The following is a 26573-nucleotide window of genomic DNA, read 5'->3' as shown; positions in this document are numbered from 1 at the left end:
GCATTAAATCTGGCTTTCCTGTGGGGCAGCCCACCCACCTCCCTCAGCCAGGCTCCTGCTGTCCTGTGCTTGCAGAAACAACCAGAAGGGAATGGAGCTGCCTCCAGGCTTTACAACTTGATTTCTCCTTCAGTAAAGAAACAATCTGTTTCTTTTTTTTGTGGCCTTTGGTCCAAAGTGCTCCCTCTAGCCCTGCCCACTGCGGCTGAGAGGGAGAGGAGGAGGGGAAGTGCTTGGCCGTGCCAGGCGGCTCTGATGCTCCTGGGTGCTTTGGTATTCTCCGGTGCAGAAATCACAGGGTGGCACTTGGGAACCACTCAGTGGGAGCCACAACACAGTGTTTACAAGAAAACATTAAAAAAAATTCCTGATGTGGAGCTGGCTTCAGTGGGCTTCCCTGTCAGGCCCCTTCCAGGGTGCCCCCCACCAAGCCTGGGGCCCCCCAAAACCCCAAGTCTGCTCCCCGCCCCCCCGCTCCCTGCAAAGTCAGTTCCTGTTTGTGAGGATCTGTCCCTAGTGCAGGGTCCTTCCCTACTCTTGCTTCTATGCAGCTGGAAGCCAATTTCACCCCTAAATCATCATGGACATGAAAGGTTGTTCCCAGGCTGCCACAAGCTGTGCAGGGCAGACACAGACTGCACACCAGGGGAATGCTTCCCATATGCCTTTATTTGCAATGTTACAGGACTTTTTTACAGGCACTGTGCGTTGGCGTTCCAGACCGGTTTGGATTTTCTTCTGTATTACCCAATGACTGAGAGGTGTGGTGGGAGCAGGGAGAATCCCTCACATCAACCATTCCAGCCTCCAGGAAGGCATAAGACATCTGAGAGGAACAATCCGCTTCTTCCGAAGCCACAGAGCAAGAACTCTGGTTTATAAACAGGTTTAAAAAATAATGTACATATATAAGAGCAGCTTGAAGCTAAAGTACAGCGGTAAGTGGTACATAGCTATGCGTATCTGTTCACACCCTTTCTCCAAAGCTGGAAAAGGGATGGTTTAAAAACTAAAAACAGTTTAAAAAAAAAAAAAAGAGGGATTCCATGCATTAAATTTTAGTGTTTTGTGCAATTAAAATGGGATGAAAATAAATATAACTTAAAAAAACCCCAACCTTTTCCATGACACTAATGGAACAGAGGCAAGTCTATAAGGCACTTCCACATGGGCTATTCTAGAAAGCCTGGCAAGGATCTAAAACAGTGCAACCATTTACAATGACATCCAATGAGCAAAAGACACCTGTCTGGTGAGATATGAACCGAGAAAAACCTTAGGAAACTTCAGTCCTTGGGAAAGAGGCTGGGGCATAGCTGCAGACGGCTCAGCTGCCAACTCCTCCTCCTCCTTATTGCTGCTGGGAGATCTCCTCCACTGAGGGTGCTGGACCCACTGACCTATGGCAGAGGGGCTCTGGAGCTCCGAAATGAGACAGTGGGTTTGGGGATGGATCAGGTGAGGGACTCGTGGCTGTCAAGCTCCTGCACCACCTCCTGCACTGCAAACTCTTTCTGTCCTCAACTTGAGGGACTCCTGCCTTGCCCCACAGACTCCCCTCCCTGCCATCCTCTCGATGGATGACCTTTAGTGAGCCAGCCCTGCCGCCGCTTAGTTCAAATGTTCCAGGAAGTTAAAAAATAGCCTCCGCCCTAAACAAGGAACTGGGTGTTTTTGCAGGATCAGGAGCGCAGAGGCCATCCACAGAGCCTGAGCAGGCTGGGAAGCCAGTGCAGTGGCAGTCAGCCAGCTCTGAGGAAAAAAGGGGAAGGCATGGGCATGCCTGACCCCAACTCTGCTTTGCCAAGCTCCTGGTGACTAACCCGGGAGATGCTTTGCTGCTGTAACCCTTTGTCTGCTGAAGATAAAAGTTATGGAGATGTTCCAGGTGTGAGGGTTGCCCTGGGCCAGGTATGGGCATTGGAGGCATGACCCCTACACACGTGCTCGGCTGCTGGCAAAACCTGATCAACCCGGATGGCTACTTTTGGTCTCACAGTAGTCCTTTATAAGCAATTTTTCCCAGCTAAGGAGGATTGCAGACCCTAGCTAATGTAGGCTGGAAGCAGCTGCTAGCAGAGGAGCTGAGGGTCTAGAGAGGATTTCAAAGTGTTACCCACCAGGACACTCTATGTGGGGGATGTGGGTGGGAAGCACCTGGCCATGGCAAATACCTGTGCCCAGCTACAAGGCTCTGCAGCAGGAGAGAAGCACTCACCCTTCAGTGCCACTCAAAAATAACTAAGCAACCTCTACGGGATGTCTACAACACAAAACCCCCACAAATCTGCCCTTCTAGCAGCTCTTAAGGACCTGGCACAGCCAGTTCTCTAGGCTGAAAGGTGATGGCAAAGACAACTAACGAGATCCCACCCCAGTGTCCTTCACCATCTCCACGCCTTGCTCACACACCTGGGCTGCTAGAGGGTCCTGGGCATGGCCACTGAGTGTTTTCAGGATGAAGCTACCGATCCCAGTGCAGGGAGAGGCTCCTTCCTCAGCCAGCCCTCTTAAAATCAGGCTGCGCAAGAGACCAAAGCGCAACAGGCAAAGCATGCGCTTGCCTGAGCAACCCCTCCGGGCTGCTCCCGGCCCGCACAGCCGCCTGCTCCCACTGACTCTGCAAAGGCAAGGTTTCAAGTTCAGCTTTTGTTCTGGCAGGTTAGCTCTCTATTTACAAGGAGAGGGGGAAAAAAAAAACAACCAAGACAACCTAAGAAACCACAACAAAAACATTAAATAGGGAGAGTATAGCTTTCAAATGGGAAGGGCAAGGACTGGAAAGTGTCTTGTAGTGCAGTTCAGAAGAGTCAGTCGGGGGCAGGCTGGGGGTAGTGGCAGAGTTGGACGTGTGGCTTTAATGCAAGTCTTCGCTCTGGGACAACTCTGTCAGGATCTGAATGAGGTTGTCCAGTCCCCAGAGGTAGCCGTCCTCTCTGTTCCCTTCCACCCAGGGCACGTTGTGCTGGAGAACTTGTCCCTCCGGCAGTGGGGTGGTTTTCCCAAAGTCAATCATCCAGACTTTGGCCTGTTCCTGCTTGTCATGAATGAAGAGGAGGGAGCTCCCAATTACCTGCGGAGAGAGGAGATGAATTAGTGGTGCTTCTGTTGCTCATTCTCAGACAGCTTTGGGGCTTTCAGACGCCTTATCTCAGGCTGCACTTACAAGAGATCTGCTGCAGTTTTGCACGAGCAAAAGCAAGCTCTGGGTGCTGCTGGTTGTGTTTGCACATGCAAATCAGGCATTCGGACAAGCTGATTTACTCATACAAATGTCAGGTCTTAGCAAAAGATCAGAAAAACATAGGCATGAAAGACAGAGATGTTATTTTGGAAACTGAGCCAAAGTCCCCTAGGAAGGAATGAGATGAATTGTCTCAGCCTTCAGAAGGGAATTTTTTCCAAAGCTGTTTCTTTGTGATTACCTTGTGCTGTTCACTCTCCATCCCTGCAGACAGGACTGCAGGGATGGGGATGCTCCAAGTACAAGTTCCTTGCAACATGTTGTCTCTATTCAATTACACTCAGATTCCCCCTAGAATATCCTCCTGGATTTCACAGCACTCTGGGGGTGCAAGGTACAGAGCTGCATGCACACAGATTTCCTTTTCCCTGACTGCACTCAGCTTCGTCTGCTTTGAAGGACTCTTTCACATCCTGATCAGCCTTTGGGAAATCCTGCAGCAAGTGTTGGCCTGGGCAACTGGGGGAAGGCCACAGGGGCATTTGGGCTGACAGCAGAAGTCTTAAGACCTACTGCAGTGGGACAAGACCCCACGAGCCATGGTCACCAGCCATGGAGCAGACAGATGATCAGCAGGTGAGTACCCCCAGCTCAGGACCCTGGCCCATCCCGGCTCACAGTCCCAGCCAGGCTGACACCCAGCAGCAGCTCTGCTGTGGCTTCCCAATGCTTAAGGAACATGTATCAGTATCGGGCCAGTCACCACCGTGCTCTTATGCAGAATCTGTTGCTCTAGTCAAAAGATTTTAGCAGGGGTTTCTCCAGAAAAGCACCAATGGATGTGCTTCAGAGCTGCCCCAAATGGAGACTGCTTCCCAAATTCTCTCTGGTGTGTATGAATTGGTGGAGTACAAACTCACTTGCCCTTGTATCACAAATAGGGACCTTGGTAACAGGAGTGAAAGGGCAGTAGCAGAGGTAATGCAGTGAACTAAAAGCCACAAGTGTCCCATATGTACGTGGAGGAGAATCCAGTTGCTGTCAGCCCTCCACAACAGCAGCACTAAACATTACTCAGGACTCCCACATTCATGCTATCAGCAGGGTTTAGCTTGAGGTTTGCCTTTAGACAAGGGTTTTGAATGGGAAGCATGTACTGTTTGCAAAAGCTGTTATGAATTTACATTTTTGAGGAGGCTTTTTCCTGCAGTGCATTGGGAAAACATCCAAGGTCCAGAGTTATGTATTATTTCTGAGAAATGCTTACCTACAGCTCTCCTCCTTCTAAGCCTCTTTCTTGGCCAGGAAGAAAGCATTTTAATTTTAAAGAAGAGCCTTTTGCTGACGTTCTTTGCTTGCCTGTCCTGGGCTGCCAAATTGTCCTGCAGCTCCTCAGAGGAGCCCTGCACAGCAAGGGCCCCATGAAGGGACACACAGAGCACGGCAGGCCTTCTGCTGTGCTTCATCTTGATGCGAGATGGAAAGTCAAAGCTGCTGCTTTTTAATTTTTAAGGAGTGGAAACTCCTTTCAAAACCTCCTTTGAAAGGCTGCTTTGTTTCTGTGTTTTCAAATGAAACCCTGGCACTCGGTTTCAGGGAGCATTTTGTTTCCTGTGTTGAACTGACCTGAAACCCTCAGTTTTGACATTTCCCTTCCAATTGCCTTACAGGCACTGCCATCAGAAGGCATGGCCCCATCTGCCTCCAGCTCCCAGCAGGACTCTCTGTGTGTGGCCAGAGCCGAGGTGGCTCATGCGGCTCTGGCTGAAGGACACTGGGCTCTTGGAGCTGTGGCTCCTGAGCCCTGTGAGTCAAAGGCTCCTATGAGGCTCCTTTGCCCATAGACAACACGTGACAACATCTGACAACACGTGCTCTCATGTTTTCTTAGGTAGATGAAATAGCAAATATTCTTCACCAGTGCTAAATCAATAAAGTTATTTCATTAAATTGTTGAGTCAGTTCCTGAAATGGCCAAAAAAAAGTGGCATTTCACCTTTGTCTTCCCATCAGAACTGAATTTTCACTGTGGAAAAAGTTGGTATCACGGACAGTCATTTCTGTAGGAAAATCCTTCCAAAGGAAGAGTTCTTACTGTGGTCCCCCAACCAGCTCATGAAAGCCAGGCTTGGGATAGCTGCAATTTATGCCTATGTCGAAGCCCTGTTTGATCACATGGAGCAACTGGCAGCCAAATGATACCTGAGGCACACTGAAACAGCCATTTCTCTCCAGGAAACCTCACTTTTACACTAGGGATTTCTCCCTGTCATGTAAATCCATAAGCAGCCCGAGTTCCTCCTAGATAGCTTTTAATCTGTATGAACATTGGTTTTCAGTAGATTTGAGCTCATGTCAAATGCACAAACATTGTATCTGTCATCATCTGTATTTGCACATAAGTATTAGATAAACAGGGCTATGAAAATATGGATATAAGAATGAATTCAAAATTATAGATATTTACAGCCTCTGACTTTGACTTCTCTCCTTGCACAAGCTGAGATTAAACAGTTTGCATTTCTAGGCAGATCTATCTAAACAAGAGTATTACCTCATGGCACTTGAAGAATGGGGATGTCTCCAGGGTAGCGCGGATACCCTTCAACCGGTTAAGGTAACTGTTCTGGAATTACAAAAAACAAAACAAACCAAGACGTCAGTGCTGAGGAAACCTACATAAAAACCGCTGCATGGGGCAGCCAGGACAGTCACCCCTCTTCCCAGCATCATCTCCATGATACTATGTTTGTATGAAGAGAGGCCAAGGGTGTTCTTCAGCCGCCCTGCACTCAGCATCCTCCCACAGACTTGTCCCCTCAGAGGGTATCCCCTTCTTTTTGCAATCCACTTATCCTTTTGGCTTCTACAGTATCCTGTGCCTTCCAAAACTTAGTGAAAGCATTTGCTTTTGCTGAAACAGTGCTTTCTGCAGACTCTGCCCACTGCATCCATGGTGCTCCCGAGGAGGGAACAGCTAATTCAGCTGTCGCTGCTGTGTATGCACAGCCAGGCTGGTTTTTTCTCTCCTCTGCACCCTTTTAATAGGTCAAGTCTTCACCTCATCTGTCGTTTTATCACTCAGTCAGTCAAACACCATAAGACACTTCTGTAACTCCATATCAGCACTTCTGCAGAGTTGGTCCCATAGGCAGAAGGGCTTTCACATGAGTCAACACGCAGGTCAAGATCCATGAGTCTGAGTATCCTGGCAAATTGCTGGAAGGCGCTAAATATTTTCAGGGGGCCCTACTGGTAATTTGATTTTGGGGTTTATTTAGAAGGACTAAGCACAAGAGCACACACACAGCAGGTATCTGGGCACTGTAACACACCTGCAAGCACAGATGTGGGGATCACTGTATTAAAATGCTTTGGCCAAGAAGCCCCATCCAGAGCCACAGCATGATGGTGTGAGTGTGCTCCAAGTTCTCTGGGGATAAAATACAGCCAGGCAATTTCATTTTCAGATCCAGGAATAATCCCAGGGTAACCCTCGTCAAAGTGAACATGCTGGTTTGAAGGAGGTAGTGCCAAGGGCCACTCCAGTTCAAGCCTTGCCTTTGGAGACTTTATACAGTACAGCTTAAAATGGGAGCGCTTTGTCTAACAGGATATTTGACACAGTTGGTGTAAATTGTTTACAGCTACATCTCTTATTCTCCTGGCAACATAGGGAAACCTGGAAAATGCTGACGGCGGCTTGCCCATGTGAAGGGTGCCTGGCGCAGGGCCACCCTTCTGCGAGACCGAGCACAGGGCATTATGCCCATTATGCCAGGCTGAGAGCCCCTGCCATTGCACACTGGGGTAAGCAGTGGGCTTGGAACTGGACATCAGACCCACGGAAGAGGAGCAGAACATGGCTGTGACCCCACAGTGGGTTTTGGAAGCCAACTCTCAACTATCATCAGCAGACTCAGACCTGTCTCAAGTAATGCTGTTGCCGCCAACATGTCCCTTCGCAGTTCTCCCCTCACCTCTGCACTTGGATGGTCTTTCTCTTCGCTGTTTCTCAGGGTTTTTTAAGAGAAATTGCTCAGGCTTCAGCCCTGCAGGGCAGGATGCTGAGGCCAGCCTCCGCAGGAGAAGCCCTCTCCAGGGAGTCCTCCCAGCATCCCCCACTCACCAAAACGTTCCTGTTCCCTCTGGTGAACTCCCTGAAGGCCTCCATGACTTGTTCCTTTGTCCGTGTCTTCTTGAAGTCCCGGTTCACAGTGCCGTCCTCTTTCTGGAAAAGACAGGAGAGTGGTGAGTGGGATGGGGAGGGAGGGAGTTGGGGCAGGACTAGGTGTTTCAGCAGCCATGCATATTCCTGAGTAGGATGCAACCATCGTTTTTGGCAGCTGGAGGATCTGTCTATGGATCAGGGGTGAGCAGAGGCAGCAGCTCTCTGCCTTGAACATCCCAAACTATCCTACAGCCTCAATGCATTGACCTCTAATGCAAACAGCAGCTCTCCATCATTACACACTTGCCAAGGTCACTGGCAATGTGGACAAGCTCCCTCTCATGGACCTGGTGCTCACTACCAGCACAGGCTGGAGACTACCTGTTTCTGGTGTTTCTGTGCCCAAATAGCTTCCCATCACTGCTGTGGCTGAGCGCAGGTGCTGACACCAGCCTTGGGCTGCCTCACTGGCTTGGGTAGGACAGCAAAGCACGATCAAAACAGCACAAAACTGAGTGTGGATGGAGACAACATCTCAGGAGCAGGCACAAAATGTGAAGTCCTTCATGGACCGCTGCAGCAAGGAGATGAAGGCAAGGAGCAAGTCCCATGGCTGTCTGCCCTAACTAGTCCTTTGATAGTCCATGGATTGCAAACCCTCAAAGGCAGTAGCCTGGCACTGAGACGCAGCAAGCAGCTTTGTGCTCTCCTCCACCTATTTCCCAGAGGCACATCTGTCCTTGACCTGCCATGGGGTTGGCATGGCTTGGTCCATTGCAGGGATGACACTCAGCCCTGACCCAGCGGTTCCTGTCTGAACCTCTAGACAGCTTTGTAGGTCTCTCCCCATTTCCCTGATCCTCCTGGGCTCTGATTTTTACATCAGCACGTTTCATTGTCCGAAGGGGCTGCGAGACAGGCAGGCAGATCCCGCTTCCTGGATACAGGGGCTATTTTAAACCACACATGCTTCTGCTCATAGCTCCGTTGCAGAGCTCCATCCCACTGCTCCGGACAGCTTGTTTGCACACAATAGAGTGAAGGGTAGGGGCCAAAAAGACATCCTGTGGGCTGGGGAAGATGAAGTGAGGATGAAGAAGCAGAGCAGAGCCTGGGGGAGGAAGAAGGTACAGTGAATCACCTGCCCTGGAGATTTGAGACCCACCCAGCAAAATGCCCTGGGATGGGGCAATGTACATCCCCCTGGACAGAAGGCTGGCTGTGGGCATGGTGAACAGTCCAGCTTGGGGGGGAAGGTTGAGTATTCAGGCTGTGGAGAGCTGGGCAAGGCAAGCCCAGCACCAAACCAACACATGGGATGAAACACACAGCACACTTAAGCTTCTAACTTGTGTTTTGTGCAAGCGTTAACAAAAGTGATAACAAAAGCAACGTATTAAAAGAAAAGCTCCAGGAAAAACTTTGCACAGATTGCAACCAATGCAACCAGCTTCAAACCACCTCGGACCCAGCCTGACCACCATGCTGTCACAGAGTATAAAAGCAAGGCTAATGGCTGGCAGAGCATGTATTGGCAGTGCCCAGGGAGACTCCCTCCTGCAGCAGCCCTCCCAACAATGGACCAAACAGAGCCAGGCTCCCTACTTTCAGCTGTGTCTCTGCAGCACCACGGGCAGGAGGCCTTCACCCAACTTTCCCAAAACAGGCAGCTCACAAGCCCCATCCAACCCAACTTTCCCAAGACAGGCCCCTCACAAACCCCATCCAAGGCTGGACACAGTGTGGCCAATGGTGACACGTGTGCGATGTACAGGGGGAGGGCACCAGGCCGCTTTATGTCCCTCACGTGAGCCCTGATGTGGCAGCTGAGAAACCAATCCACCCTCTCCCAGGGGGATGATCGATATCAATCTGGAGAAGTGCCACAGCACTCATTTCACATATAAAGAGCACAACTTTCCACAAAGCATCCAAGAAAGGAGATGGACTTCTAAGTGCTCCTAAAAATAAATGAAAATCACAGATGGTCTTTCAGATAAGGCAGTCTCAGCTTCAGAAAAGCCAAACAGCCTATCCGCAGTGCTGCTCCCATCATTACCCGCCTCCCGCGGTTTCCTTGCCCAGCCAGACGTTTCTGCCATGAGGCTGACAACTGCCATAACATTTACAGGTGTCTGAGCCCCGAGGGGGCTTGCTTCCATGCAGGAGAAATGTGAGGGGGGCTGATAAGGACTATTGCAACCTCCGCCCCATCAGTGATTCCAGTTTGTTCTGACGTCACCCAGGCAGGGTCCGGGTCAGCCAGATCTCCCTCCAGCACTGTGTCTGACCTCGGATGGGGCTTGCGAGCTGCCTGTCTTGGGAAAGTCCGGTGAAGGCTTTCAGGGCTGGTTTTGGGACCCTGCAGACATTCCAGCCCTGGGGAATACCATCCCACCGTGGCCTTGCTGCAGGCAGTGTGAGTGATGCTCAGAGCAGATCAGGAGCTCAGAAGTGTCACTTTTGCAATGAGCTCCAGCAAACTTCAACTGGGTCACCAGGGATCACTTGTATTACTTTTAGCATGGAAATTTTATTAATAGCTACTGTTTCCAACAGTTTCAAGCTACGCCAGAAAGTTAGATGAGTGTCATTATCTCCTTTAGCAGAGGAAAATTTCCATTTTAAAGAGGAAAAACTGAATCCTCAAGGCCATCTGGGAAAGGGAGAGCTCGGCCAGGAAAGGGTTTCCATCCTTCTTCCCAGCCCTGAGCTGCCTGTTCACCTTACCTGTCCATGCTATTCCAAAGGCTACCACTGTTCCTCTCCTTCCCCTGTGACCCCTTCCAGCCCTTGTGCCCAGGGCCAAATCCTGTCCTTCCCTTTCACTTCAAGGTACTCTCCTTTACCAGCCTCCAGCCATGAGCAAGGGGCAGGGCAGATTCACTCCTGCTCTTCCCAGGGAAGCATCCTCAGCAGGAAGTATAACATGGAGAGACAGCCAGGGCACCAAAGGCACTTTCCTTAACGCAAGGACTCAACCTCAGAAATAGGGCAAACAACAGGGATACAGCACAGCCAGCTCTACAGCCCTGTTGGAAAAAAAGCCAGCCGCGAAACAGCGTGAACTGCTAATGCTTTAGCTTAGGGGAAAATAACCCAGAAGCTGAGGGATTTAAGGAGAATTACAGTAATTAGAGCCTTGATCAAATTAGTCAGCCCCTAGCAGCAGCAGCAGGAATACTGCTGGAGGCCAGTACTTCTCAACATTTTTCAATTAAAGGGCTGCTTCAACACTTTGAAAAAAATCCACTGCTCAGATTGGGCAGCAACTCACTTATGGGCAGCTAAAACAGAGGCGGAAACCTCACCACTCTGTTATGGATTTTATTTCCCTGTACAGTAGTTTTTTTCTTCTGTGGGAATATGATTTGGGTTTTTTATACGTTTTTCATTTCAGGTGGTTCACGTATGACCTGCTCCTGTTGTAAAGCCCCCTAAACTTCCCCAGATCACAGACTGAGAAGCACCGCTGGAGGCCAAGGATATATCATGTTGGACTATTAATAGACAGATATTTCTGATTATACAAAGAAAGCAGGGAGAAGAAACAGTGCATGGGAGCTTTGGTCCCGACTGGTTCAGTCCTTTTTTATACGGCCACAGTTTTAAAATAAACACCAGCAAAACATCAGCAGTGGGAACTAGGCAAAGGGTTGTCCTGACAGAGCAGCTCACGGTGTATTAATGGACACTCATGGCAGAAAAGGGTCTTCGGGAGAGCTGGGGAGATCAGGGAAGAGCTGTGTGAGCTGCCTACAGGCAGCTTTCTGTAGGCACCACAGAAAGCTGTTATGGGGGAGCACGACTGGCAGCATCCCAGGCAGAGGCATGGGATGGACAGGAGTGCCTCACATTGCTTGACAGGAAACTCTTGAAAAGGGCTTAGCCCAAGGGCTGCTCCTGGGGTTTCTGAGAATGGTTGAGCTAAATGCACTGTCCTCTGCTGGCCATTGAAAGAGTTAAATGAAGAGGGTGCCCTCCTCCCTGTGTGCAATATGCACAGAGGAGGTGACAACTCCCAGTCCACCAGTGGTTTGGAATGTGGGTAATAGGAAGCAGCAGCTCCTGAGTGACCCACTCTTGCTGATCAGCTTTTAAATCCATGGTCTAATACCTGCATTTGTTTGCTATTTGGTGAAGTGAAACACTACCAAGAAAGTCTACAAGATCTGGTTTCAGGGCTTTACTAGGGAATGGCTTAATTTGTTTTAATTCTATCATTTTGACACTGCTATCTCCAAGCAGGAGAGGTGCAGGAGTTTAAGGCCACAGAGACCCAGATGGGCACTCTGGGACAATCCTCTACAACTCAGAGAGGAGAAAAATTATCTGTGATCAAGAAACTGCTCTAACCAAGATACATGTAGAAAGTGGGCCACTGTTTCCACTAAGAGCAAGTGGCTGCCTGGAGCTACCACCTGGGCCCTCAGCAGCAGCCCAAGCCTGAATTACTGCAAACATAACTTGACTGAGCTCCTCTTGGCTGCCAAGCCAATGCCATGCCCAGGCATGCAATGAAACCCTTGGCTCAAGTGTGATATTACCTTTAATTCATGTTGGCTGGCTATCAGAAGGCATATGCCATTGCTAATGTTCATGCAAGTAGTATCACTAATGCAACTGCTCTGCAGTTACAGACCTAACTCTGTTCAAGTGCCATTCCACACACCTCTTTCACTGCAAAGCCTGCTCACCAGGAGAAAATCTCCTGGCCTAGCTCATCTAATAGGAACACAAAAGCATCCCATCAGGAATCTCCAGAAATGTGAGCGCTGCTCTGAGCAAGCACGGCCAACAGGTTACACGTGTGTGCAGGTGCTGACAGAAAGTGCTGCTGTGTGTGTTCGCCCCATTTCAGAGGGCTCAGTTGCTGAATTCTTCTGGCCAGGCATGTAAATACACCCTCCTTACTGACTGTGGCTAAGCTCACAGCTCCAACCGCAGACCGGCACATGTTCAAGCTGGGATTTGGATTAATGGCTCAGCCAAGTGGCACGGTAGTATTAAAAGCAAACAACTAATTTGAGTCTTCAAGTTGGAGGATGGCACTTCGCATTTTGCAGTTAGGGAAATCAAGCAATCAGCTGATTTAATGAGATTATGGCTAAAACTGTCCTCTTGCATGGATGCCCTGAGCTCAACTGTAAGCTCACAAGAGCAGCACTGCCCCAGGCGAGGTGCCTGGGTGGTAGTTTGGCTGCAGACACTGGGCGTGTCCAGATGTGACACAGTCTTGCCACCAGCACGCTGGGTGTGTACCTCTGTGAGTGAGTTTGGTTACTGAGCACTCCCAGCATCTGATGCCCCTGCTCTGCACAACTGGAGCAGACTCACCTTTATCCCCTCGATCCTGAAGCCAAGCGTGGCGGTCGAGCTGATGGTCTCCCTCCACTGCATGTAGCGGGGCTTGGTTACTGCCCGCAGCACGTTCTCCTCCTCTGTAGGGGCATCAGGATCCACCTCAATCATCTTCTGGTACATGTCCTTCCTCAGGCTAGGCTTTTTCCGGGCCTTTATCAGCTCCTCCTCCAAGTACGTTCTGCAAGGAGCAGTGGTGGGGGATGTATTAGCAGGGCCACACAAGGTGCCATATACCCAGAGACAGCCCTTACCCCAGAAATCAGGCTTATCCAAGATAGCTGATCTCTAAGGAGTAGAGCAGCATAGGAAATAATGGAGCAAGCCTCATTGCAGGTGAATTGATCCTGATTTAATTATCACTCCATCATCAACACCTGCTATCTTTTCAGTTCATCAAGGAATCACAACCAGTTTGGCAATAAGAAGGGAAGTTTTTCTCACAGGTGCTCATGGCCTTGCTGCTGCCCCACTGGCAGCCTCCTGCTGCCACCCTTTGTCTGGGGGGGCCTATTCCCCAACGCTCAGGAACCCTGAGCAGTGACTTGGCTGTCACAAACTAAACATGGCTTTCAAAATGTGCCCAGGAAATGGCCCACAAACTCTGGGACCCAGCTGAATTGAAGGCAAGAAGGAGGTTACCACGTCCCAGCCCTCAGCATTAGCTGCAGCTCTCTGTGAGAGTTGGCCATCGTGGGCCAAAGCCACTCCTGTGCCTCTCCCTTGCTTTTCTGTCCCCTCACTCTGTGCACCATCAGGGCTCAGCCTCACTGGCTGCTAAATAGGGTGTTTTCACGCAGGGCTGTTCCACTGATGATGATTTTGTCCAGTATAGGTCTGTTTTAAGTGGACTATCTAGCAAAAGCTTTCTCCGCAAGATGCAGCAGAGGAAGGGATGCAGCCTTGGCCAGGTGCTTGCCATCACCCCCAGACCAGGGGGTGCAGCTGGGATGGAGGAATGGGGGAAGGAGAATGGAAGGTGTAGAGGAGTGTGCAAAGAGCTTGGTTTTATGCATTCTTCAGAGGAGCACACTGGTGAAATTCTGCACTCCGGCATGCAAAAAACTGTCATCCACAAAGTAATACTTCCTGCAGCAGTAACAAACCACTATGGAGTTCATCTGGCATCTTCCAAACCTGCCCTGGCTCAGCCTGGCAAGTGTCCAGGCTCTCCTCAAACAACTCACCAAGTTGGGTGAGATGTCCCAGCAAAAGGACACAGGAATGACCTTGTCACCTCCTTCCCCCCAAATCCAAACTGTTCTACACTTCCCACTAGTCATGCCCAGCTCTGCAGAGGGAGAGTGCCCTCTGCCCATGTCCCTTGTGCCAAAATCCCAGCACTTCATGTTTGGTTCATCTCCAGAACCAAACAAAACACGTAGGAAGGATTCTAGGCAGAGTATGTGGGACAGTGTTCCTGTGTCCCCCACAGGCTTAGCAAGGGAAAATGGTGCTTTTACTTAGGGCAAGCACTGATCACTGAGCAGACATCTCCAGGGCATCAGTCCCCGTGAAAAATACTGCAGATGAAAGAAATTAAAGTCTTCAGCTGAGATCACCAAACTTATGATTTTGGGACACACAGAATAAAACAGCACAATAAAGCAGCACTGTGCTACAAGCGTTGGTCATGCTCCTCAGATTTCCTCCGGAGGAGAATGAGAGATCACCTAAGTCTGTGGCTTTGTCCCCCCTGCTGCCTCAGGCTTGAACCATCACCAGGGCTTAAGAAAGAGAAAGTTTTGTTTAAGAGCAACTGGAGTAGGCTGCTGCATCCCAAAGCCAGGTTGGCAGAAAAAAAACAAACCTGCGTCTGCCTGGCTCAGATGACAGGTTTATAGCCTTCAGGTTTAGATTATTTGCTCGGCCATGGGGATGCCCCACTCCATAGCATGAACTCAATTCACCCTCCCTTACAAGCTCTTCCCACAGCACCATCTTATTTAAGGATGATGAGGCCCAGCACACGTGCCCCCTTGCCTGTTCTGCTTGCCTGAGCCCCAAAACCACAGGTGCACAAATCACCCAGCCTGTGATCTGTTCGTGGGAGGCTTTCTTCCTCCCACAGACAGCTGCAGGAACACCTGGGCAGCATGACCAGCAGGTCTTCTTCTGGTGGCTGTTGTCTCTGGGTCCAGAGTGGGTCCTGTCTCCTTCCCACAGCAACATGGTATGTGCCAGCCAGGGCCACGTGGCTGCGCGGGGCCCCCTGCCCTTCTCTCCGCCCCTCGGGTGGAAAGTATTCCTTGCCTCTTCCCTGCTGACAGCCCAACGCGCCAGTTCGAGTTTCACATCGGGAGTTCAGGAGGGGAAAAAAAAGATTCCTCCCTCCCACAGAAAGCATCAGCTTTTCCAGCAGCGCAAGTGTCTCCACCATGTCTGGGCTGCGTCTTCGCCAGTGAGGGGGGTCTCAACCCGCCCTGTCGCCAGCCTGCAGCAGATCTAGGGCCGAGTGGTGGCCTGAAGCTGCTCCAAAACTGGCAGCCACCTGGGGTCACCAACCCCGCTCACATTTGCTCTGGACACCCTTGTCAGCTACGGCATCGCTCACTCAGAAGCTGCTGCTGGCCAAGTGGCTGCAGCCTGGGATCCTGGAGTATCTGTAGATGGTTCTCGAGAAGGACACGGGTAATGTTGCTCATCTGTTAGGAAACGTTTCAAGAGCTTTGCATGAAAGGCACTAAACTACTTAGCACACACATTTTATCCCTCCAGTGCGCAAAGGAACAAAGCGTGAGCAGAGGAAAGTTTCTTGCTCACTGAAGTTGTGCCATTCAAGCGTCTTTATTTCACCCCCCTGGAAGCCTGGACAGGATCTCCCACACCTTTTGGTCCCTGCCCCATGACTGTGTCCTCATGTGGCAGAGAGAGGAAGGCTTCCATACTCCTAAAAGCTACTGTGCCATTCTGATATACCTAAACCCAAACAGAGTGCTGTCCCTTCCAACACACCAAACCACTTTCCTGGCATGCAGGACAGTCAACAAGCAGAGAAGGAAGGAGCCTGATGCGTCCTTCCCATACCCAGGCTTCCCCATGGCTCTCTCCCTCATGCTGTTGGCTTAGCTTTTCCTGAAGATAGATGAGCCTGGTGTTCTTACCTGCATGTTTCAGGCAGTTTTACCCAGGAGATGCATTTGCTTTGGGTATCCCATCTTAAAACTCACATAACGTCCCCAAAGCCACTCACCTGACCCCCATTTTGCAGTCCATAACACAGGGGCAGTCAAATTCAGCCAGCAGGTCTTCCATCTGGTTGTATCGCTCCCCATCCTTGACAACGTCGCCGTGGTAGGCAGGAACATACGGCTTCAGGACATCGTTCATCAGGCGGTCGAGGCAGCGCTGCTCGGATTCACAGTGCTTCTTCAGGATCCTGCCGTTGGCCGCTGCCTTGAAACTACCTGAGAGTGACAAGGGATGATGTGGCACTTGCTTTGCATGGGGGATGATGTTATGCCTTCTCAAAACAAGAAGGGCAGCCCAACACCTCAGAGGCATCTCCACTTACACCTGAACTCAAAAAGAGTCCCCACAGGATGTGACTTAAAAGCTTGGGTTGCCGGAGGTTTATGACCAGCACTGTCACACCTCAAACAGGGCGGAGACCTGCCCTGCAGCACTCAACACATTTGCTTCATAGCCGCTGTGTGCTCTCCAGTAGGTTCACACCTTTGTCTCTAGGCTCATGTGTGGGGCACCTTCGTGCTGGGCAGCATCATCCGCTTTGCTGTTGATCGTGAGGTGGGCTTGGGCCTCACCCAAAGGACCCAGCTTTCTGCTGCTTGAGAAAAAGGTGGCAATAACACCTGCTGGCCCTGAGAGACTGAAAGCCCAGAGCACTGCACCTTCACATCACCCTTCCTAGCATTTAGATAGGTCCCTCCCCTGGACTAGAGACGTGGGAGCTGCAAGCTGTGACACTCATGCAGCAGTCTGAAGCAATCAAGGCCAACAAAGCCTATTAACCCGAGATAATAAAGAGCCTTTCCACCACTCTGCCCCTCCCCATGCTCTGTACCTGCGTGTCCCGCTAGCTGGATCCAAGGGTACTTCTTCTTGAAAGACATCACAAACGGGGACCAGTGCACCATATTCTTGATCTTCCGCCATGATTTGCTCTAAAGGGAAAAAAAAATCATGAAGGTGAATGCAATGTTTTAAGCCTTTACTGTTTGTAAAGTCACTTCAGGCAGCACGCAGCTGTTTTGGACAGGGAAAGAGGCACCGGAGCCAGCGCAGGATGGAAGCAAACAGACAATCTGCTCTTTTCCCATTGCACTGTGCCAAGCCAGAGCCGCTGGGCCTCAACATTCAAAAATCACGAGTAACTTCACTAAAGTGGATGGTGTTACAGCGTTGTTCCAGTTGGCTGCTTCTGCTGCAGAGGGCCCAGCCATCCGTAGCGCCTTGTCTTTGCTCCCTGCATCCCTCTGCAGAAGCAGCAGGGACATTAACCCATCCTTGAGCACCACATTAGATCACAGCAGATGGAGCGGAGAAGAGAACCCAGGATTGCTATCTGGCCACAAAACTGAATTCCAGCTCCTGCGGGGAACAAGAGCCGCTCGCACAGGCACAGAGAGGCTCACTGCCTGGCTTTTGTTCCCCCTGAAAGGCAGCTGCTGTGTCCATTACGCTGGTGACCCACGTGCACTGATCCGTCCGCTTTGGCCCATCCAAAACTGCAGTTTAGAGAACAATTCCCTTCTGGCATATTCTGCTTCTCACCAGATAGATTGCACAAAGCAATGTTACATGGCTGTAATGTACACAAAGCTTCGTTACGTGGCTGTAACGAAGGCTGCATTGGACATACGAAGGCCTCCTTCAAAGGCTCCTTCCTGAGAGAGTTTTTCCCTGGATTGTTCTGGGGGAAGGTAGGGGGATGACTTCTTAGCCCCAGAAGGTGATGGCACAAACAAATCATGTGAACAATATACAACAGCAACAATGGAAAAATGCCTTCTTGTGGGAGCTGGGACAAACAGACAGCGTAGTTCTAGCTGCTCCAAGCTTCTGGGTTCAGCTGGAAGCCTGCAGATAAATTATCCTCATTTGCTCCACTCTGAAGGTATGGGAGGGAGCCTTCCAGAAAGCCCAAGTAATCTCTTCCTCATGCTTGGAGAACTGGCCCCTGTTCCAGTAATGCTTCGCAGACAGGCAGGGAAGAGCCAGCAGCCCCAACTTGCAGTTTGGATGCTTGTTGGGGGTGAACTCACAGCACAGGAATCCGTGCTGGGAACTGCTGACATGTTTAAATGGTGGGGAAGAAGCCAGACAAAGATGTTAGTGTCTAAAGTGTGGAAATCACACCGGGTGACCCCCGTGCTGTGCACCAGCCCTGCTGGGGAGCTGGGACACATCGCACGGAGATGCAAGGGCTGCCCAAGCAGCAGGGACCAGGGGTGGGAGAGGGGAGGAAAAAAGATCCTTCCCCACCTCCCAGCCCGGGAGGATCAGGGTAGCCCTCCCCTGGCGGACTGCCTGTGTCCAGGAGCGTCCCGGAGCACCCTGGCACTGGTACAGCAGTGCAGGAGTTTGGCAAGGAGCTGCCGAGCACAGGGTGACACCGGGCATCCCCTTTGCCCAGGCTTCTCCGCACCATGGGTCTGCTCTGCCGCCCAGCTTGCTTGCTTTGGCAGGGGGGTCGGGCAGTTCCCTACCTGACATGAGGATGAATGTTTTTATTTCCAAAGAGAGTGCCAGAACTTGTGCGCTTTAGCTGTTCTTTGTTCTCCTTTTGGCAGAGAGCAGGAGGGAAGCGGGGGGGTGTCCCCTCCTTTTGTTTTTAAAATAGTAACAGCAAGTCCTGGCTGATGTCATGAAAAAAAAGGGGGAAGAAAAGGTCTCCGAGGGAGTTTGGACTGTAGACGAGAGTGACCCACCTCCTCTAAAACAAGGAGTCCTCCCCCAGCTTCCAGCACAGCATCATAAGTCACTCAGTCCCAGGAAACATGCCAAGGCAACCCGCCTTCCCAATCCAAGATTTTGTTTTCCAGTGGTTAGAGCTTTATAGCTAAAACCTTGAGGTACTTCAAAGTGCAGGCAGAATGAAGGAAAGCAGCCCCTAAAGCAGGGCAAGCCACCCTGGCTTGCCCCTGCCAGGGTTTTCCCAGGAGCAATGAACTCTGCTCCAGCGCTGCTCCCAGTGCAGGGGAATGACCCTGAGTCCCCTGGAGACACAAAACACAACTACAACCCTTCTGCTGAGCTGAATGAGACAGAAACAGCTGCATGAGGACCACGTAACACATACCCATCCCTTACACGTTTTCATCTGGGCTTTACCCGGCTTCAGGCACATCTTTGGCCAGGCATTTCCAACCCAAGTTTTAAGGACGTGTGTAATGACCTTTTTATATTGAGGATGAAAACTGACTGCAAGGCCAGTTGCCTCTGCCACAGGGGTCATCCACAATTCTGCTTCATGCAACATCTTCCCCCTGGCTTCGCAGGGGCAACCACATGGGCACTTGCAGGAGAGAGGAGGAACCAATTCCTCTCTCCAAATCCTTCAGTTCCTTCAGCAGTCATCAGATTTTTCGTTTTATGCCCGAACCCACTCCCAGTGTAATGAGGGAACATTCACTTCATCAAAAGAAAGCTATCCCGTGCCCTCAGCCCAAGGCACGTTACTGCCCAGCACGCACAACTCATTTTGCAGAGCAGCCTGCTGGGTCCAATTTTTCTGGGGGGTGTATGTGTCTATACAAAATGTCCTATTGCTCATAAGGCAGCAAGTTTTGCAATGGGCAGCTCCTCTAGTAAACCAGCAGTTGCATGACCCCACCTGTCTGCTCTCTGGGGCTGCCAACAGGCTGTGGAGTCTGGGCCATGGAGGAGCAACAGGAGCAACCCTAGTCAATGCCCCCAGCGATCCTGCCACCCCCTTTGCCTGAAGCTAACAAAATTCTCCCTAGGTAAAGAGTGGCTCCAAAAATTCAGCCTTTAGATTTTCCCTAGAGGTCCAAGAGAGATATTAGGTGGCTGTTAACCATCTGGAGGGTCCTTCACAGCCTCTGAGAATGGCTGAGAGCTTCTTTATTCAGACACCAACGTGCGTTCAGAGATCTGAAAGCTGACAGCTTGGGATCTCTGGTCATGCCAAACTCTGTGTCAGGCTCCTGCAACTGGCCACGGAAAATCAGAGCCACGAGGTTCACACCACTCCAGTCTGACTCCACGGCCCCCAGAGGAAACAGCCCCTCTGCGCTCAGCGGGCTGCTGCCTCCAGCCCTGCCTGGTGCTATTAATAGATAAAAGGAGCATTAAAGCTATTTACAGTAAAGAAATCTTCTTTAACACGGCCTGTTGGGAACCATAAGGTTATCGCCTCCGGGCTTCTCTGTAACTTTTGGTTTACATTTCAAGGAGTTATTTCCTGGCACATCCAGGAGCACAGGCACAGCTGTACGTACATGGAGGTGTTACCTGTGATAACTCCCCAGACTCGGACTAAAGGATTTTTCACCATTTTGGAAAAAATAGCTTTGTACGTGGTGTTACCAAGTGATGCTGGTGAAGGGCAGACGAGTGCTCTTCTTATTTGCCTGCAAGGAAGTGAGCCCGCAGGTTGTCACGCTGAAAGGGGAGCACAATTCCAACTCTTTTGCATGATCAAAGCCTGCACCTGCTTGTGGCACCCTGGCACCCTGCTGTTCCCCAAATCCAACTCTGTGGTTTCTTGACCTCCCAGAAAATTCACAAAGCTGGGCTGACCAATTGCACTCTTGCATACAAAGCAAAAGCATGAAGCCTGTATAAGCAAAGAATATGCACGAGGTTTCTGATGCAATTCAACACTTTTAATTTAAAACCTGCTTTAGCATCAGCAAATGCCAACTGATTAGCTGCTAAGTAAATTATTTAGTGACTCTGGAAATATATTTAGCAAGGAGCAGCACCATTTTCCCTAATAGTCTGCTACATGGAAATGAAGCTCAGCAACTGTCAGAACCAACTCTAAAAATGAATTTTCCAGGGTTTCTGCAGCCCTCTGCTTCTGCCTCTGCCCTTTTACAGCTTTTGCTTGCTGCAGAGCACAGTGCCCTGACCTGGGGGTGGGATACAGGCCAGAGGAATTAAGCCCTCCTAGTGTGCACCCACAATTGGTCAGTGGGAGAGGAGTGCTGGGAAAACAATTTTATCTGCTGCATGTTTAACTTTACTTATCTGAAGCTTAAAGCAAACTCCAGGCTTTCCCCATCTGTCAATAGAGCTTCGTATGGAAAGAACAACATAGGAGAATTTAGTGCCAGCCCAGAAGGTCAGAGGATATATTGTGTTTAAATAGATTAAACAAAAAGTGACTGATGAGCTCCGTGCTCACTGTACATTTTCCCTATTGCACATGGCATTCCTTTAATGTCTGCTCAAAGGAGACATGCCTTTCTTGGACTGCCTGTTGCCTCCCTTTCCCAGCATGGACACTGGTGGAATTTGACTGGTGTTACTCCCTATGCATGGAGCCAGCAGGGTGCTCTTCCCTTTCCATGCATTCAGCCAGAGAGATAGGCAGTAACTGATTTAATTTGCTGAAATTATGGTTTCCTATGGTTTTATGGGACCAAATGTTCCTGGAAATATCAGGAACTGAACCTATATTTCAGTGTTTTTTATTAACTAGAGCGTGCATGGTTAGAGGCAAGATTACACAGCTGGGGCAGGGGATGGAAAAGAGTGGGAGCAGTGTTAAATTAATGATTTTCTCAATTCTGAAAAGAACTTCAGCTTCTCTCTCCCAGGAAGATCCTGAAATAGCCTAGGATCAGAAGAGATGGAGGAAAACTATGAGAAGACATTAGTGTCACCAATGCCCATTGCTTCTCCTGGCTTCAATGGAGTTGCTGTAGCCCAGGGACTTGCATGAGTGACACCCTGGCTTTCTATTCCCTTTTGAGAAAGCCCTGCTCCAGGGGGCTTCACTTCCAGTTCTTCCAAAAAGAGAAATGAAGCCGTAGTGCTGTGGTGACAGGGGCTCCTGCAGGAAGTGCTTTCAGCACAGCTCAGGAGGGCTCCAAGATGTTTCACTCACAAGTAAGAGGGTTGGCAAGTCACTCCTCATGCCCTGAGCCTTTCTGGTTTAAAAAAACAGTGCAGCAAGCAGCTGGGAATGGCAGAGTTTGCACCACAGAGCTCTCTTTTTCGATAACTAAATGAGTGGGGGGAGTGTTTGGCCAAAGAGTTCACTCTGTGTCAGCCTGCTCCACGGCCATGGATATGCAGCCAAGGAAAAAGAGGCCATTTAGTTTTCCATGTTTAAAAGAATGAATGTGTTTTCTTTTGGTCTTTAAAAAGTGGTAAAGGTTTCCCTAGTGATGATTGTTTCCCATGACTGGGAAAAGCCTTGTCACTCCAGCCGTGGTGAGGAGGCCAACTTTGTTCATTGTGCCGGACACTGGGCGCAGAGGGCAGCGGGGCAGAGCTGGCAGGTACTACGGAATATCTCCTCCTGGCATCCTGGCATCTGGGTGACCAAAACTCAGGATTCCAGATGAAAAATCTGTGACGTGCTCCAGAGCGTGATAGCTAACATGGTGCAGAGCTGGGCTCATATTCTGCTCTGCTTTGCCATCTTCTAGCCCCTTGGAACTGCTGCTTCTGTCCAGGCAGCAACAGAGAGAGCCCAGTGACTGCTTCAGCAACACACAGGCTGTGACCACTGACCCTGACGCTGGCAGCAAGTGGCAGCCCATATTTTACATCATCTTCCTCCTACACAAACTCCTCTCATCCTCACCCTTCTGTACCTCACAACAGCTAAATAGCTTTGTTTTGGCCAGAGGAGCAGCTGGCAATGGGAGGACTTTGGATCAGGGGGCATTTCTTGGTCTAGTCACACAAGGTATATAATAAAAGTTTCAGCAGCTCCCCAAAACCTGGCAGAGGCAATGCCAGTCCCACGTCCCACAGACGTTGTTGAGCAAAGATAAAGTGAGGCCCAACATCAGACTTCACTAAAGTTAATACAAGGAAATGTAGTTTGATGACTGAAAGGCACTTCTAGGTGCCTTGAAATTCTAGTCCAAACTCCTAAGCCCTGTTAGATAAATTATTTTGATGGCTGGGGCATAGAAACTTCTGCCGGGGCATAGTAGCTTCTGTTGGGGCATAGTAACTTCTGCTGGGGCGTAGTAACTTCTGTTGGGGCGTAGTAACTTCTGCTGGGGCGTAGTAGCATCTGCTACTTTCCAAGGTCTCCACCACCTTTACAGAGAGAAAAAATGCTAATATGTGCATTCTTTTACTTCAGATGCTTTGTTTTTCAGAATAGTCCTGTTTTAGCCAGAACGATTTTGCTTCTCACAAGAGGGAAGCCACTCCCCACCGGCTTTGTGAGGAATGCCCTCTTCTCCAGTGGGATCAGGGAGTTGTCCCACCAAGACCAAAGATCTAGGGTAGAGGGTCATAGAGATAAAGCTAGTGCTTCTCTGCCGTCTGCAAGAGATCAGTATGTGCGATAGAGGAGCCTCAGCAAAAATGCATGAAAGCCAGGAACATCTGCTGGGATCATGGAAAAAATATTCCAGTGTATTGGAAAAAAACAGGAGCTTGTTGCAGGCTCCCTCTTCCTGCCTGTGATGGAGGCAAGGAGAATTAGAAGCAGCAAAGGCAGATGAGTGAGCAGCAGTCCTTCAGCTTGACCTCCCCTATCACAATGGGAGGAAACGGAGCGCTGTGGGAGCCGGCTGCAGAGGAGTCACCCATCGCCTGTAAGGACATTTGCAACCTCCTCACCCACAAAGCACGAGCAGTGTGGGAGCCACGTCAACACCACGCTTAGGGCTAATGGCTACGGAGAGGAGAGATGGTGTTAGACCTCTCCGTCCAATTTGGCAAAGTAGGAAAGAAGCAAAACAAGCCTAAGTAAGAGCGAAGGAAAAGCCTGCATTGGAGCTGAGTAGCTGAGCCTCAAAGCTACAGTTGTCTCCATGAGGCATTTCTTCCTGATGGAGAGCCTTTACCGCAGCAAAGCTGAAAACCTCCTAATGCAGATCAGCCGCAAGTGACTCTCCCATAAAGTCAGTTGAATTATTAATTGCCAGCATTAGACATGTTCAGCCTACTTTCCTGAGTGGGAACCGATCCAGATCTCTGCAAATGTATTTGTTACTCATTAAGTACACACCAATAAGATTTGTTAAGCAATTTGCAGCTTGGAGAAGGTAGTGAATAACTCAGAAACAGCTAATCACTTTTGGTGGACTGCTGCTTAAGCAGTGCAGTGCTTCTTCCTCTGCAAGCAGCTAGTTTTTAAAAGCCAGGAGGTTGTAAAAATCCTTGCTGGTAGCCAAAAATGGGCTACCATCACAATCACAAAATGATTTGTGAGAAGGGTCTTGGAGCACTGCAGCTCATCTGTGCAACACACTGGTGCACAGAGCTCCAGGCAGCCAGATCAGGCATCCAGCTGAGAAACGGGATATGCTGTCCAAAGATCTGACCCTGTATCCCTGTATCAAGGAACTTGTCATCGGCTCTGATGGAAACTGCTCCATCTGGAGACTTGTGTTTGATCCTTTTCCCAGTTTTGGAGTATTCACCACCGTCTTTCTGGCTCACAGCATCATTTCTGCTCATCAGCTCCTGCAGCAGTGTACCACAAGCTGGGGACGTGGGCTCCTGAGCCTGTGCTGGCTTTAGCACTTCTCACTCTCATGCTGCTGGTGGGGAAGGACCCGCACAGCCTTCCCAACCCTGCCACTGTAAATTCCAAACTGCTGCTAGCTTCCGTATGCTCTCTGAGACAGAAGACATGGACATGCCCTTCATGCCACTAAACAACTGCATTGGTCTCTGGTCGCTTGATTTGAAGTCCATCTCAGCAGCCTAAAGGCCAGAGCTGCAGTTAGTCACAACAGTGTCCTGGAGGGCAATGGTTTGGTTGGGCAGAGCCTTCCTGCAAGAAACAACCTGTGCACAAGACGTGTGCTCTTGCATGTCAGGGAGGTGGGATAGGAGCTGTAGGCTTTGCCATGTCCTCCCAAGGGATGTGTTAATCACAGGACATGGGCTATCAGACACTCTCTTCTACAATTTGAAGGTAAGTTTTTAGAGATTCAAACCAGGATGATACCATTTACAGTCTGTCCAGAGGCACTTTGGGTCAGAGACTCCAAATGGAGGAATAGCATCAATGAGTGGAACAAATTAAGTTATAATACTTGTTTTTTGAGTCTGATTTCTTTCTGTTGGATTCAGGAGGAGACCCAGAAATCTTGGGAATGGACTAATCTGCTCTCTGACATGAGCCATGATGTGAGCTAAAATGCCCAGAGCTCATGTCCCCAGAGGAGGGGGATGGACACAGATTTCCTTCCCTGTTGGGGCTCACAGCAGGCACATGCTATGGTGCGGTGATACTACATCACTCATCCGTTCAGTCTGACATTTCCAGGCAGGGTGGACATAGGTGAGACAGGGCTGCCACAGACTTCTAGTGCTGCTGTAGCCTTCTGAAGTCTTTCCTCTGGCATAGCACAGAGGGCAATGATCCGGATACTGTAAATATAACACCCTAGGAGCATAATGCCCATAAGCACTGATGATACACAAGCAAGGGTAAGCAAAAGCCAAGTCATGCAATGTTAGTGAGGCAATCTGCAGGAGAAGCTGGATGAGAAAGGCCTGGCTTGTAGACTTGAGTTTTGCTGTTGCTGAGACCCCCAGCACTTTGTGCTGATCTTGGACACAGAAAACATTTCCATCGCTGTTCCTTGCTCTTCCCGCTCATGGAGTTAGTTCCCTGCTCTTCTGCTGTTTGACCATAACTGAACTTCACTTTGTGGAATACATGAGTGAGAAATGCATCTCTTTTCCAAGAGCAAGTGAAATGTTTGGATGCATTTTAAGTGCCTTTGGTAGAGTGGGAAGGCAGAGATGGAAGGGAAGGAAAAAAAGGGCCAGGCTATGGCTGCGCTAATTTGTTTAGAACAGAAAATTTTGAAAATTAGTCATAAGCCCTGAACATACCGACATTTACTGGGTATATGAACAGTAAAAAGCTGATTTAGAAGAGCAGTTATAAGTTTCATAAACATGACTAAACTCTAAAGCTAAATGTTCAACATGCGTGACCTTTTAATTCCCCTTTAAATCAGTTTAGCACTTTCATTTGTGTTTGGAGTCCCTCATGTTTGGATAGCACTTTGATGTTTTAAAGTACTATTTGGGAGTTTTATTGTCTCTCCTGCTTTGGAGCTGAGACCTCACATCCTCTACTAAGTGGCTGGAGGAGTTTCTGCTTGCACAGGAGCTGCTGGGAGCACCAGCCTGCCTTGGCCATAGCTCCCCAGCACCCCCAACTCATTGTCATGGGATAGTCCCCTTTTCCTAGGCAGCTCCTAAATATAATCAGCAACGAGGACAAACTCCTCCAGGAGTGGAAATGCAGTTTGGTTCTCCTTGGTTTCGGATCCTTACAGAAGAAGCATATTAGAAAGATGATGGCTTTGGGAAACCTCTTTGCTAAAAGAGGGGCATTGCAAGCAGCCAGAAAGCCGCAGGCACGTGCCATGCAGCATCTTCCTCGCAGCTGCAGACGTGCTGTATATGCACCTCACAGTGCCCAAAGCATCTTCCCAGGAGATTTAGCACAGCATCTCAGAGGTTCTGCTTTTAAAACAGCACCAAGGGCTATTTAAAAAAAGTGGCCTAGGCCTGAAGGCAAAGAAAGATTTGTTACAGGCACTGTGCACCCACAGAGCAGTTCCCCTGTGTGCTGCAAGGTGATGGGCAGGTAAGAACAGTGCAGGTCAGCTTTTACAGCTCTCAGCATCTGTTATTCCTGGCACCAGGGTTTGTGGGAACACACAGGGCTTCTCTCCACCAGAATGAGACAGACATAAACTC

The 26573-nt window shown here is 49.8% G+C and overlaps 1 protein-coding gene across 1 annotated transcript in view; it reads right to left on the bottom strand.

The window, feature by feature from the left end:
- Window positions 1-649: 649 nt before the first annotated feature.
- ITPKB (inositol-trisphosphate 3-kinase B) overlaps window positions 650-26573 on the bottom strand; it is a 66969-nt gene continuing 41045 nt past the window's right edge. Inside the window, exons 2-7 of the mRNA XM_017812951.1 lie at window positions 16741-16840; window positions 15910-16123; window positions 12693-12897; window positions 7314-7415; window positions 5739-5810; window positions 650-3073 (exon numbers count right to left, since the gene is read on the bottom strand). Coding sequence (XP_017668440.1) covers window positions 2858-3073; window positions 5739-5810; window positions 7314-7415; window positions 12693-12897; window positions 15910-16123; window positions 16741-16840 — 909 coding nt within the window. The 3' untranslated portion in view covers window positions 650-2857. The remainder of the gene's footprint in view (window positions 3074-5738; window positions 5811-7313; window positions 7416-12692; window positions 12898-15909; window positions 16124-16740; window positions 16841-26573) is intronic.

This window comes from Lepidothrix coronata, unplaced genomic scaffold (assembly GCF_001604755.1).
Source record: "Lepidothrix coronata isolate B3197 unplaced genomic scaffold, Lepidothrix_coronata-1.0 Scaffold38, whole genome shotgun sequence".
Classification (NCBI taxonomy): Eukaryota; Metazoa; Chordata; class Aves; order Passeriformes; family Pipridae; genus Lepidothrix; species Lepidothrix coronata.
The sequence above is the reverse complement of the archived record's forward strand: the minus strand, read 5'-3'. Positions and strand labels throughout refer to the sequence as shown.